The following is a 14,466-nucleotide window of genomic DNA, read 5'->3' on the forward strand; positions in this document are numbered from 1 at the left end:
CTAATTAATTTTAGCAAAAAAAAAAAATAATTATACTAATTAATGTCAATAATATACTCATAATTCATAAAGACAGTGTACGTAAGGCAACTTTTTTTCTCTATATACTTGATTAATATGATTCTTATTGCTCTTTTTTTTTGGGTCTAATTCTTATTGCTCTTTTATTGTTCAATCTCGATCTTTTCACAAGTCTAACTATTTCAAAACATGTTTTCTATTGATTTAGGCATTTAGCTTTGATATTCCAAGTTCTTGATGCAAATGTTAGTCCTCCATCGGTTTAGCCTTGAGGTGCATATTGACCTCTGCATCACTACAACGAACATGCTTAATTCACAAAAAGAATAATACACTTGATATAATTTCCCTTGATTATTTGCATCTGAGCCTTTATTGACCATAACATAAATGTATATGATATAATAAACTTAATACTTAGCGATCTCACTAAATTAATACTCGGCGATCTCATTAAATAAGATTTTCTTTAAATGGCGCAAGCTTGATTTATATTATGATCCAACATAATCATTTTTTTTAAATGTAAGATATACCATTAGTCCGTATTATATAAACATCAACTTAAATCAAAGTTTGCTATATATTATGGCTTAAGTATTGCATGCTTTTGCTATAAGTCAGAAAATAATAATTTTTTTAAGTGTTGGTTTTTTTTATTAATAACAAAAAGACGTTTCTATTCAAAATTGTTTTGTTAATAAAAGAAAAGAAAATATTGTTCGGTTTTTAAGCCTTCCTCACCTGTAAAAATTTATATAAAGAATAATATACAAATTAAATTGTTTTGGTTTTACCAAACAAACTTATATATCAAATATTTTCCTTACAATACAATTCTTTATACTTAAATTATGAAATTTATATTGAAGATTAAGAAAAAGCTTTGGCACGTGTCTAATTGTTTTTTGTAGTATAAGAAAACATTAATAATGATCTTTCTTATTAGTTAATAATATATATCACGTTAACCTAACTTTCATCTTATACAAAATATTGGTTGCAAACAAATAATCATCATCTTTCTATATTTTAGCCTCCAGTATAATAATAGACAGACTGCAAAATTTTATGTTGCCTTAATATGACCTATAATCAAACTATACTTCAAATTATAAGCCTAACTCAATTTGTAATTCTCTTTTTAATATTTTATTTTTTCATCTTATGTCAAAAAGAAAGTAAAAATCTGATATTCTGAAACTAGTGTAACTTCAAAATAAAAAATATATAAATTTTATTTAATGATAAGTTAGTAAAAAAAAATATCCAAATGTATCGACTAACATATAGATGATTATATAAACAATAAAAAATGCATACATATAAAAACAATTCGATCATATATAAATCTTAAATTTATCATTATGATATGTTTAATATTTTAATAATATAATTCAATATGCACATCTTATCCTAGTATTTTAGTAAGACAAATGGTAATTTTTTAGAGGAATGAAGCTAAATTTTAATTTTAATTAACATATTATAAAGTTGGTCCGATTCAACTCTCCAAATGATATAAAGCTATCTACACATGTAACAGAAAATTAAGGTTTGATAATGAATTGACTGGCAGATACATTAGAAATAATTATTATGTCGAAAACTGCGATCGATCGAAACCAATACAAATTAAATTTTATTATTAACATTAGTTAAAGGCATCTGTGTCAATAAGGTTTTACCAAAATTTTCAATATTAATTAGTAACTAAACGTATACCTGAATTTTAAACTTCAAGAATCTTAGCAAATCTGTTATATTTATTGCATTTAAGTATATTTATTGCATTTACATGTTGATTTGCATACAACAGGGGGTAGAGTGCACAATTGCAAATTTGAGGCTGAATTCGCAGAACAATCTGCAGATTAATAAGTTTGAGGTCAGAAAAGAAATTCTACAAATGATGGAGGACGGGATGCAAATATTCTTCGATCGAGCTGCAATTTGATCCGCGACGGCAAGGCTTGATAGGACGACGCCGAAGCTAGCTTGGCAAGACACAACGCGGAGTTTTTCGTGTCCATGGATTCCGGTGAGAGCATGCTGACTTGTAGCCAGTGCCGGCCTTGAATATTTACAGACCGGAAGCAAAGTTATAAAAATAAGGCCCATTCATACGTAGAAATATTAATATATATATATATATATATATATTAAAATCTATGTGTATGAAGAAAATGGTATTGTAGTAAATCGAACTCGTCACCTTGCATTCCAAAATAACCACTAGACTAGCTAAGGAATTTTATAAGTAATTGGCTGCAAAATAAGTTTAGAAATCGAAGGCCGGAAGCTCAAGCTTCCACCGCTTCCGGTCAGGGCCGCTACTGCTTGTAGCTGTGATGGAGACGGCGGCGTGAGGAGCAGAGTGCGAAGAAGCAGCGGAAGAGACATGGCTGAGGAGATGATTTGAACAGAAGAATTAAGCTTCATGCCGGAGCGGAAGACAATAGCGGTGGAGAAGGAGTCGATCCGGGGGTGGTGATCGGAGCATGAGCTCAGCGGATTATATAATATTTTAAAGCTACTTTTGATATGATAAAAAAAAACATTTGATATAATATCTAGTAATGGATTTATGCTACCAACCTATATTTTAAAGCTATGATTTATATAAGATGCTCTAAAATTGTTTTAAATAGGACTATATTAAAATGAGTGAAATTGGCTCAAAATCTTAAAAGAAGTTATTAATTAAGTAAGGGTACCCATTAAGTAACTACCCATGAAACAAATTGTGTGGGGTTTAATATTCAACTTGGAAAATTGCAATTACAAAACAGTCTTTTTTGGGTTATAGGAAATGTTTTTAAGTATAGGGCTACAGGTAGATTAAAAAGTGAAAAGAATGTGGAAACAATAATATGGGGAATTAATAATGATTGGATTGCCAAATGAGAAGCTTGGTCATTCTGACACAAGGAGTCTGAGAAAAAGGGAAATCACAGCAATGAGTCCTTGCATGCAAAAAAATTGCAGAGGGAGAGATGCAAAAAATTCGTGATACAATGTTTTATAGATAGTTCAACATTTACAAGCTATTAAAGTGTCTGCAATCTAACGTTAAATTTGGATATATTACATAATCTGGTTTGATATTATGTTTTACAGATTGTTCAACACTAATAATACTATTATATGTGATTTATTATTTGTTATGTGTTATGTATATGATATATAATGGATAATTGTTACACATTTTTAGATATGTTAGCTATATAACAGTAAACTAGCTGTTTTATGGTGCAGTAACAAAATTTAAAATATTTTTAACAGATAAATATAAATTTTATTTTAAAATAAAATTTTATTAATATTGTAAATTTTCTTTTTTGCATCAGTATTTTAATATAAATTTGATTTAATTAAACATAAAAATTATATTTAAGAATATGCATGTATATATTTGAAATTATAATCTTAGATATATTTTTCTATCAATTTATTTTAATTAAAACTATTTAATTTTTTTTGTAAAAGTTGCACAATTACCAAAAATTAAAATTAAACAATATTTATAAAATTTGTAGATATATAAGAAAATAATGATTTTACGATTAATGTTTTTTCTAAAAAAATTGTATACATTTTTAAAATTTTAGTAGTAAAATTGTATAATTTAAAAATGTATAATTAATTATATTTCAAAATTTATAATGTCATATTTGAATATATTTATTTTAATGATGATTTATGAGTTATTCCCATATTCTAAAAAAATTTCCAAAAATATAAATTGACATTAAATATAATATATGAGTTATTACCATATTTTAAAAAGTTTACCAAAATATAAATTAACATTAAATGCAATTGTCCATGTCATATTAAGCTATAAAACATGTCATCAATTTCAGTAGCCATGTCATATTTGTTTTGTGAAATTGATTGTATATAAATGACATGTGGCAAAATCACTTCGCAAATATAGTCTAGTGAATAAAATTCCAAAAATATAAATTGACATTAAATGTAATATATGAGTTATTACCATATTTTAAAAAGTTTACCAAAAATATAAATTAACATTAAATGCAATTGTTCATTTCATATTAAGCTATAAGACATGTCATCAATTTCAGTAGCCATGTCATATTTGTTTTGTGAAATTGATTGTATAAAAGACATGGCAAAATTACTTTGCAAATATAGTCTAGGGGATCTCATAAAGTAATCTAAAATATCAATAAAAATTAAAATAAAATTTATGTTAATATGTAAGTTGGAAGGTTACTAAAGAACCTTAAATATTAAAAGATAATGTAAATGTATGATAAAATTAATTGTTATATGCTAATAAATTATGGTAGCAGTCTAAAAAAGAACATTCAAACGTATACTCAAAATTATACATGGCTAAAATCTTTATTGTATCAAATTAAATTGTTAGATACTTTCAATATTATATTTAGCGCGTAAAAAAAATTATTAACAAGTTATACAACGATAAAAATATATAAATTCTAAGCATGACCTAGTTTTTAAGCTTTTTAAGCTTTTACGTGTACTAGGGCCTTTTCCGGACTACGCCCGGATTAATTTTCTATAACATTTTTATAATACTCAGATCTTATGGATCAAAAGACAATTAGATGTCTATCAAATACAAAACTTGTTTAATGGTAACTTGAAAACAATTTAGTTTACGCCTTTGTATTTGTTTGTCATCTAAAACATAGAGTGGTGAAAGATCTAACTAACTTCATAGCCAAAAATGAGTTTAAAATTTTGATACATGAACCTTTCACTAATTATTTACACATAATTTTCTTGGCATCACTTGTGAAGAAATAAATTGTAAAAAAAATGTTAGAAAATATGTCTACGATAATTCTCAAATTCTATATACCTTTTGAATTTCAAAAATAAATTATATCATGTGCTCCTCCTTCAAACAGCAAACACCACCGGGTTAAAACTAAACATCTTTTTTTTAGATTTATTTACGTGAATCAGTGTTACAATTATATTTTTTTGGCAACACCAATATATTGTCAAGTATATATGTATGAATACAACTTCAATAAGTTAAATCAGGTCATATCTCATATTTACTGTATCTTTTTAAAAATTATTTTTCTTGTATATATATTTTACGGTATAGATTGCAATAATATGATTAGGATATATGTTAAAAGGTTAAAGTTATCCCTATATGTTACTAAACATAGAAATGTAGACATGTTATATTAGATTTTTTAAATTTTCAAAAGTTTTGATATGATAAACAAAAATTAAGTTGAATATAACATTTCAAAAAGAGTAGTTTGTTTCTTAATCCACCTTGAGACATTTTCTGCCATCTTAAAAAATATTGTTTTGTATTTCTGTGAACCTTTTAAAAAAAAATGTTTAAATCTTTTTATTTTAAATGTTTTGAATAATATTTAACCAATGCAATTTTTGTTTTGATTTGGAAGTATTGCAGATACAAAGGTCACCAGAAACTTATCGCCAAAAACTTATCGCTAATCTTAATTGTTAGGGAAATTAGAGTGCCACAATATAAACATAACCCAACCCTTTCGATCATTTGATCTTCTTACGGTAGTTTAAAAAAACAATTGGGAATTGATTGAAAAACATAGATACTATACAAAGCGGAGATTCTCTGAAGTTACTTTACTTCCTTCACATGACCTATGAACATAGAGTTCCAGCATCTTCGTACTCGTGTGAATCTATCAAATCTTTTACGTGGCATATTTAATCTTACCATTTATGAATTCTCATGAGGCTGAACTTTAATTATCAAGATTCTTTTAAAATGTTAACAGAGTTGATATATGAATTGAGATGTCTGAGAATGATCCTATTGGAAATTGAAATATACGAATTGAGATGCCCTTTACACGTAAGTGTTTCTAGGCCGTTGCTTAGCACTAAAGAATATTAAAAGTAAAAGACGGAAAGTTTAAATTCTAGATAAGACCTTTTTTTTTTTGAACAACTTTCTAGATAAGATCAAAATCAAGATTTTAGACAAAAATCAAGATTTATATAAAATCAATCCTAATTTGAATATATTATATAGTTTCATGTGTTGTCAAAAAAAAAAAAAAAAAAAATTATATAGTTTCATGTCTTTGTGTTTAATATTATCTTTGGTTGTTGCTTGTTTTGGTAAATCTAAAGTTTGACTAATTTAATGAAAAATTGATGCAGATGTTGCGTATGTTCGCGAACTTGATCTCCTTCTTCCAAACATATCCTCATGTGTATCCTGCTCGTGAACTTGATCTCTTTCTTCTCACCGTCCACCATGATATGCTTCTCCAAGTTAAACCACCTGCTGTTCACCGGCCTGTGGTCAAACCTCCTGTCCAAATGCTGCAACGGGATCGCGCATCTCCCTAAGACCTCGTCCTTGTTAGGAGCAACTCTGTCTTCAACGCTTAAAATCAACGGCTCCTCGAAAGGCTCAGCTGCTACAAACATCAGATCCTTGTTCCACATGGGGTTAATAGTCCTGCTTTGAGATACTCTAGTCCGTAACGCTTGGTTTCCCACTATAGCCTTCACGTAGACCTCAGGGTACCTCCCTTTATCGCTCGGGATCAAATCTTGAGCCTCGATGACGTTAACTCTCAAGTACCAAAGCTTGGGGGAGAGATAGACTTTTGAGCGGATGTTAGCAAGAGCGTCTGTTCCGCTCACTGTGGCTGCATCCGAGTGCCAAGCCATATGCAAATAAGAATCTGAAGGGTTTGCCATTGATCTTTCTAAAGAGATCAATGTTGACTGGCCATCTATAGCAAGTGAAACCCAGAACTCAAAAAGGAAACACACATATAAAATTCAGAATCTATAAAGATAAAGAACATAAAAAGTTGATGATGGTTTTTCTTTTACCTGTCAAACCATTGCTTTAAGTCCTCTTCTGATGGTTTGAGATGAAGATCAACTAATGATGATTTTAAGAACTTGTGGAGGTAGATTGTCATCGATTATCCAGATTTTGTCCCTTGCAAACCCATGTTGATCCAGTGATCCACAATCTACATAAAAAGACATACACACAAACAACTCAATAAGATCATAATCCAGAAATCTAATAGCTAGAGAAAGTAAGAATCTAATCTGGCCATCGTTCAATCTTATATATAAATCAATCGTTAAAAAATCGGAAAAGCTAAAAGTGTCATACCGCCACCTCCACGGCCACTGTATCCACCTCCACCACGGCCTCCTCCACCACGGCCTCCTCCACCGCCGCTTCCTCTAGACTGAGACTCGTTGACGGTGATGGTACGTCCGTCGAGCTCCTTTCCGTTCATCTCATCAATAACATCCCTCATCATTTCTCATCCGTGAAGGTCACGAATCCGAATCCCCTTGACCTTCCCGTCTCACGATCGTTAATGATCTGTCAGACACCAAATCAAAACAAAATATCAGCAAAAACAATCTCACAAAAGCTTAATAATAAAAAAAGCAATGACGAAACAAAGATCGAATCAAGTAACAGAGAAACACAGATAGGAATCAGATCCGCCAAGGATTGAGAAGATGAAAGGAAAAAATTGATTTGAGGAAGAAAACAAAAAGAGAGATCGTAAATAATAAATTGACGTAAAAGGATTTTTTTTGTAATTTATGATGACATGACAATTTGATAGGTTGTGAATTTTTTTGCTGAGGTGGATAGGCTCAATGGAGCTCATATATCCCTTTTAATATAGTATATATATAGATATGTATCTATAAATTCTAAATTTGTAATCAATAGTAAAAATGTTTTGTAAACTAATTTGGCAAGTGACTAGGTTGTATATCAACAAAACCTGAGTTAGAATCGTGCGTCCTTGAAGTTTTTGTTTTTGTTTTTCTAAAGAGGGGAAACATGTAATTTTGGTATCATCTCTTCCCCTTTTCTATAATCTGCGTTTTCTGAAGTTCAAACAATGGTTGCCTCCACTTTTTCCAGATTTTGCACTCGTTTTTTTTTTTTTTGAACTAAATTCACTCGTTTATTCACCTATTTTATCATTTTAATTTAAACTTTATAAATCTAAGTTGTATTCGAAAAGAAAGGTTGAGGGTTTAGCCACTACAATCTTAACCATGGCAGATCGTATGAAAAAAGTTGATTGAGAATATGACTCTGGTAATTAAGTATGAAATGAAAGGAGATGCATAGAATTGAATATATTAGAGGAATGGGGAAACACAAAGATTTTAGAAAGCTTTGTTCAAGAGAATAATTCATAAAAAAAATAATTCAATTTGTCTAACATCATATTTTTTGTGTAAAGTTGGGTTATCAGAAAAAGAAATTTAAAAACAGATTTGAGTTAGAGGGAACATTAGCTTAGCATCAAGATAAAATAGGGGTATTATGGTCATAAAATTTTTGACAAAAACTATGTAAACACTAAGGATCCGACTGGTGACATTTTTGGAAACACGAGAAATGAATAGGAAATGAACATATAGGAATAAAAAAGAATGCTTGTTCCTTATCAAATTTAATAAGGAATATTTTTGTTCTATTTCTCTACAAAAAAAAGAATAGAGAGGAACAAGAAGGAAAAACTATTCTTTGTGAATGGTGATTTTATTTTGGAATGATAAGGAATTCAGCGTTCCCTTTCGTTCCTTGTTCACCATTCAAATCCTAAATGTGTATATACCTAATTATGCTATAATATTTGTGTGTGAAGTGCAAATACTTTATTAAAATTTGCGCCTTGCGCGGAATAAATATTATATATAAAAATCATTTTATATATTATATATTTTATGTATTATAAAATAATATTTTACTTAATTAATAACTTCTTTTAGGATTCTGAGCCAATTCACTCACATTAATTAATAACTTCTTTTAGGATTCTGAACCAAATCATTTTATATTTTACTTAACTAATAACTTCTTTTAGGATTCTGAGCCAATTCACTCACATTAATAATGTATACTATTTGATATAGTGTTTGCAGTAAAAGAAATTAAATTGTTAGGAAAAGTAACCAACCAACTTATTCCAAGTTAAATCATTATTAATTACTATACCATAATCCAGAAGAAAAATAAAATTAAAAGAAAATAATAATAAGATGGGCGCAGGGTCGAACTCGTCACCAAAAGTCCTAATGTTGCAGCACTCAAACCGTTAAGCTAATGTGACGTTATAAAATCTTGGCGCCCCGCAAATTCTATAAAGCTGTGGCGTTTAAAGCCATTGCTTTAGGTGCTTTTAGGTGCTTTACCCCAGGGCCGGCAATGCATACACACACACGAGGAGCAATATCTACTATCTAGTAAAAATGTATAAAGTATTGAATTACCAAATTTACCATAAGGTTTATGCGTTGTTACCAAGTGAAACATGTTTTAGTTGTTTAGTGTTCTTAATGTAAAGTAAAAACAATGTGCATATAACATGTTTTGGAAGTGACAGAGAAAGCTTAGACAAGTTGAAAATTAAACTAAAGAAAGTAAACATAATAACATCACAACAAAGGAAAGTAGAAGAAAATCATAGATTTGCACTTTTAGTAACATCTCTCAGAAGAATGTAAAAGTGCTAAGTAGCTGGAACAATAACAATAAAATAGGTTGAGATGAGTTTACTGGGTGTACAATACATCTTCCCATGGGTGACGATACAGTGGCTGCTTCAATCTCTTCTGATCAAAGGTGTGCCCTATCAAACCAATGGAGCGAGCAAGAACAAAGAGACCGTTGAGGTAACCAATCAGAACAATCTCATCGATCTCCTGTTTACTGAATATCCCACTTCCAGCTAGAAGGTCCAAAAAGAGAGATCCAATGGCTCCATCAACGTTGAGTACGAGGTTGTTTGCCTTTGAGAGCGTGTAGCTTTCCACTGTTACTGCGTATTCCATGTACTTCACTGACGGGAAGTTAGACCTAGCAAATTTCTGAAGCAGCTCCACTCTCTTGTCTCTGTTGTCTCTGCTCTTGATCCTATAAAGAAGAAGAGAACATGTTTCAGACAAGAGAACCTGTGGGGATGTTTCTTTATTACAATAAGTGATGATCTTTTTACCTGTGTCCGATCCCAGGGACTCTGATTCCCTTCTTCTTCATTCCCTCAACAAACTCATAAGGTGTGAGATTCTGAAACAAGCAACCAATTAGAGCTTAGATTAAAGAACTTATGTCACTTGTGGCAAAAGAGCCTTTTAATTACTCTGTCACATGCGTCCTTGAAGTATCTAGCAGCGTCATCAATGGCTCCACCAAACCGAGGACCAATGGTTAATAAACCTGGTGCAAAGTTTTAACAGTCTTAAAGATCATTGCAGGGTTAAAAAAACTTATGTGTTTGAGGTGTGGAAGAGATGTTGACTGACCTGAGACAAGGCTTGATACAAGGTCTTTCCCTGCTCTTGCTGTTACAATGGTGTTGTGAGCCCCGGAGACGCATGGACCATGATCAGCACACAGCATAATGCATATCTAACTCAAAAGTTGCAGAGACCAGAGTTAATCTCACTACCCAATAGTATACTGAGAGATAATGGATTCAAAAGCAAAGAGAGAAACCAAGAGACCTCAATGAATTTTGTACAGTAACGAGGAAGACTACGTTTGAACCATAGCAGGGAAATGACATCACCCACTCCTAAGCCTTGTTCAATGATGGAAGACATTGGAACACCAGCATAGCATGGCTCCTCCCCTGCAAATTAATATATGAAGGAACATTTTGTTATCAAGTGTTCTGTGCAACTCGTTTTCTAGTTTTTCAACTCAGTCGACTATATGGTTTTAGTGTCCATTACAGTACCTCTGTCATCAGAAATGGTGGAGATGATGTGAGTAGGAGCCCGGACTTTCCCACTCTTAATTGCCGAACTGAGATCCTCAGGGATCTGTGGAGGAGTCACTTCCTTGATAGAAGAGACCTTTCCTTCTTCAACCTTTTAAGAGGAATTGAAATGAAGACATAAGTTTGCAACAAAAGACATAAGTTTACAACAAGGGCTCTCCTACCAGTTTCTCAAAAGTCTCTTTGATTGCAGACTCCAGGGCTTCAAATGAAGTGGGAACAATAGCTCCAGCATCCATTAGAGCTTGATTCTTGGCTTGTGCAGACTCCATCTCGCCACCACTTTTAGCACCCTATTCATAACCATCATGTTCAAATAAATCTTTTGATTTGAACAACAGACAAAGAGTCATTTAAGTTAAGTGCCGCTTACAGCGTGACCAAACTGTACTTCAGACTTGAAGAGCCGTGCACAAGTCCCACTGACCCAAGCAACAACAGGTTTATTCACTTTCCCTTGTTTCAAAGCCTCAACAAGAGAGTATTCATCTCTTCCTCCAAGCTCCCCAAGCACAACCATCATCTTTATCTGCAATATAAGCTCTTGAATTAAGTCATCGTTGAACTCGAAGAGCTAAATACAAGATCCATCCTGTAACATGTTATACCTGTGGGATGTTATTAAACCGCAGGATGTGGTCAGATAAAGTTGATCCTGGGAACACGTCTCCACCAATAGCAATGCCTATCAATAACATAAAAAAAACAGTCTCAATAATCTTTCTCACTGATAGATTACTTCACATTTGCATAAAACTCACCTTCGTAGATCCCATCAGTCACACGAGCAACAGTATTGTACATTTCATTAGACATTCCACCCTACCAGAAAAGAAAAGAGTGATAAATAAAAACTCTCATGACATACATTGCAGTAAGCATTATAAAGTTCTGAAAGATAATCACATACAGATTTGGAGACAAAACCAACAGATCCAGGTCTGTACAGCTTGCACTGGATAATGTTATCAATAGTTCCTGCAGTGTCACCAATCTTAAATGCTCCAGCTTGAATACCTCCAACAGTAGCTGGTCCAATCACAACCTGCAAACAAACACAATCAGTCTCAGAATATGAGTTTGTAATAACTGAAGCTAGTAAAGATACAGACCTTGTTGTTTGCACGAGCATAAGCAATCAGGTGCTTGGTGTCCGATTCTGGAACACCTTCCGCTATAATTGCCACAACTTTGATAGTTGGTTGCTTCAAAGCAGCCATGGATGAAGCAGCAGCACTATATAATAAGGAAAAACCAATCAACAAAAGTATCAGAAAGAGACAATGGTTAAGTTTTGTTAATACAAACCTCCTGAAAGATGCGAAGTTGATGAATACATCCGCAGTTGGATGAGCAGCACAGGCTGCCTCAATGCTGTATAAAACAAAAACAAGTTCAAAACCATATAGTAAAGTTTCTCTCAGATTCTATATGATACTTACGAGGCGTGAACAGGGATAGCGATCTCCTCCTGTCCGAAGAAGAGTTTCTGAAACCCTTCAGAGCCAGGGTTGATGATTCCAGCAACAGAAGGCGTTTCACGTCCTGTAAAAAAGCAAATGATCTTAGAATCTCATATTGATCCAAACCAAACCAAACCACTGTAAAGTTTGTCAATGTACCACAGAGGAAGTCGAAGTCGAGCATTCGTTGAACAGGAAGCTGCTTGTAGTTGTAGAACAGAGCTTGTGTGGTCCGAGAAAACAGCTGTCCCGTTGCCATTTTGGTACGAGATCAAAAAGGGTAGCTGAGAATCAAACAGAACAATGATCAAACACAAAGCAATGCGTTAACTACAATAAAGTGTTAATCTTTTCAATGTTGGAGACGCGAATCGAACTCGGAACCTAGAGAATACACAATTCGTTAACGAATCTAACGTTGAAAGAAAAGAAAACATAAACTTTATGCAATCTCCTCGGAAATATCGAAACTTTGGTATCGAAACTTCAAGACAGATCTAATGAAAGCTTAGGAGAAGAGAGGATAACAAACCTTAGTCACGACCCGAGTCGAGTTAGTTAGTTAGGAGAAGCTAAAAAATGGTGGGAGGAAAAGGAATGGTAGAGAGGAGAGACCATTCTTAAGCTCTCTCATCGATCATGTGGCCTCCTATTGGTTGGTTTAGGTAGTTAGATCACAACTTCTCTACCCAATTTTGATTTTTTTTTCTTTTTTTTTTTTTTTAAAAACTAATGACCAGCTGGTACGGACTGATTAGTAACAGTAATTACAAAATTAATGACTACATTTGTTTATTAGTTACACAGAACAGAAATATAGGTTTTTTGTCCTTTTAAGATGTGATGATGATCGTTATAATTAAGCGTGGCTTGCTAGCTTGCTGTCGGTAGTACATGGCTGTTTCGTTCTTGTCGTTAAGACTAAGCAACGGTTAATACTAAGCAACGTTAAGATGAAGACTAAGTGACGTTTGATTCAAGTTTCTTTTATGTTGAGATTATTATATGTTAAGCATTATCTTTTCAAAGAATTCAAAAACAATGTTCAATTTGAACTGCATGCACACACTTGTTGCCATCATTCCATTAATCCATCTCATCTAGAATCAAAAATCTTTTTTTTTTTGATAAGTGATCGAAAATCTTTTGCCTTCATCTCTCTCTCTCTCTCTCTCTCTCTCGAAAACTAATTCGACTCAGAAAATGTAAATAGAGCATTGAAACCGAGGAAGAACAATAGAAGGTAACACAATTGAGATTGAACGTATCTTGATATGAAACATCTTTGGTTAGAACTAATCAAAAATTCCACTATGAACTTTGAAGATGTTATCTATTGTATCATTTAACGTTGCAAAGAGAGAGTGTGAGAATAATGATTGTATGTTGTATAAATAAACCAAGCTGTGGACCGTGGTAATGTGATGGTAAGAGAAAAGATTTAGAGTAAGGCCTAAATCCGTAAATGATAGATTCGAATTCTGATAGGAACTAAATTTTTACTATTTAATCAGATGAAGATGTGATCATGCTCCGGTCAGACTAATCGTTAGTTTTTTTTTTTTTTTGAGGAAGGGTTTCGTTAGTTTTGTTTCCTTGGGGGATTAGTTGTAACAATTACCAAGTCTGTATGTTGTTGAGTCTAACTCTAACCAATAATCCATCTTGACTTACGTATGATAAAGAGCTATATTATCATGTGTTATAACAATTTTAATTTCATATTACTTTCGCCCGGACCAAGACAATATCCCTTGAATCCTTGATACCTATACAAATGATCAGGGAAATGCTTATCAGTAGGTAACAAAAATAATTTGACCAGTATTAAGCTTAAGCATTAGTGTGACTGACATAGTATAACTGAATGTTAACATAATTAGAAAACATCCACCAATTTAAATGGTTTCTCATAATCTGATAAAACCAATTACAAACTATACTAATCCAAAACATCCATGGGCCTAGAAACAAATCCAAAACCTCGGCCTTGGTTATAGTAAAACAGAAGCAATAAAACAAAATAAAGTGTGGCTGCTGGGATTCGAGCCCAGGTCTCCACGGCCACAACGTGGAATTCTCACCACTAAACTACAGCCACTTTTGTTTACTTGGTTCTTCTATTAATCATGCCAGGTGAGCGAACCATACAATTAAAAGCCTCTGAAAAAGAA

At 32.4% G+C, this 14,466-nt stretch overlaps 2 protein-coding genes and 1 non-coding gene across 5 annotated transcripts; all 3 read right to left on the reverse strand.

Annotated features, from left to right (window-relative positions):
- Nucleotides 1-6,103: 6,103 nt before the first annotated feature.
- On the reverse strand, nt 6,104-7,582 carry LOC106425007 (FT-interacting protein 3-like). Of its 2 annotated transcripts, none has more exons than XM_013865757.3 (3): nt 7,178-7,582; nt 6,883-7,028; nt 6,104-6,801 (listed from the first exon to the last, which is right to left on the reverse strand). In XM_013865757.3, exon 3 carries the CDS (start codon nt 6,742-6,744, stop codon nt 6,160-6,162), a length of 585 nt encoding a protein of 194 aa, XP_013721211.1. In that variant the 5' UTR covers nt 6,745-6,801; nt 6,883-7,028; nt 7,178-7,582; the 3' UTR covers nt 6,104-6,159. The 2 variants fall into 2 exon arrangements, with proteins under 2 accessions (XP_013721211.1, XP_013721203.1); XM_013865749.3 differs by having other exon boundaries at nt 6,104-6,779; nt 7,178-7,580.
- Nucleotides 7,583-9,438: 1,856 nt separating this feature from the next.
- Nucleotides 9,439-12,993, reverse strand: LOC106403002 (ATP-citrate synthase beta chain protein 2). Of its 2 annotated transcripts, none has more exons than XM_013843833.3 (16): nt 12,825-12,993; nt 12,452-12,576; nt 12,272-12,374; nt 12,138-12,203; nt 11,942-12,065; nt 11,740-11,874; nt 11,591-11,651; nt 11,438-11,514; nt 11,203-11,358; nt 10,994-11,122; nt 10,788-10,920; nt 10,552-10,679; nt 10,351-10,456; nt 10,188-10,264; nt 10,044-10,114; nt 9,439-9,961 (listed from the first exon to the last, which is right to left on the reverse strand). In XM_013843833.3, exons 2-16 carry the CDS (start codon nt 12,549-12,551, stop codon nt 9,601-9,603), a joined length of 1,827 nt encoding a protein of 608 aa, XP_013699287.1. In that variant the 5' UTR covers nt 12,552-12,576; nt 12,825-12,993; the 3' UTR covers nt 9,439-9,600. The 2 variants fall into 2 exon arrangements, with proteins under 2 accessions (XP_013699287.1, XP_022561114.1); XM_022705393.2 differs by lacking the exon at nt 12,825-12,993 and adding an exon at nt 12,677-12,812.
- A 1,328-nt stretch (nt 12,994-14,321) lies between these two features.
- Nucleotides 14,322-14,393, reverse strand: TRNAH-GUG. The gene has a single exon. It is a non-coding gene; the product is annotated as a tRNA-His (tRNA).
- Between the last annotated feature and the right edge of the window lie 73 nt (nt 14,394-14,466).

Source organism: Brassica napus, chromosome A2 (genome assembly GCF_020379485.1).
Source record: "Brassica napus cultivar Da-Ae chromosome A2, Da-Ae, whole genome shotgun sequence".
Classification (NCBI taxonomy): domain Eukaryota; kingdom Viridiplantae; phylum Streptophyta; class Magnoliopsida; order Brassicales; family Brassicaceae; genus Brassica; species Brassica napus.

Excerpts from the sequence above, each read along its gene's own strand:
- LOC106425007 (XM_013865757.3), bottom strand. The coding sequence starts at position 6,744 with ATGGCAAACCCTTCAGATTCTTATTTGCATATGGCTTGGCACTCGGAT.
- LOC106403002 (XM_013843833.3), bottom strand. The coding sequence starts at position 12,551 with ATGGCAACGGGACAGCTGTTTTCTCGGACCACACAAGCTCTGTTCTAC. Across the intron at positions 11,652-11,739 it reads TTGGTTTTGTCTCCAAATCT|GGTGGAATGTCTAATGAAAT; the intron begins GTATGTGATTAT and ends CTTTTCTGGTAG. Across the intron at positions 11,515-11,590 it reads GACTGATGGGATCTACGAAG|GCATTGCTATTGGTGGAGAC; the intron begins GTGAGTTTTATG and ends TGTTATTGATAG.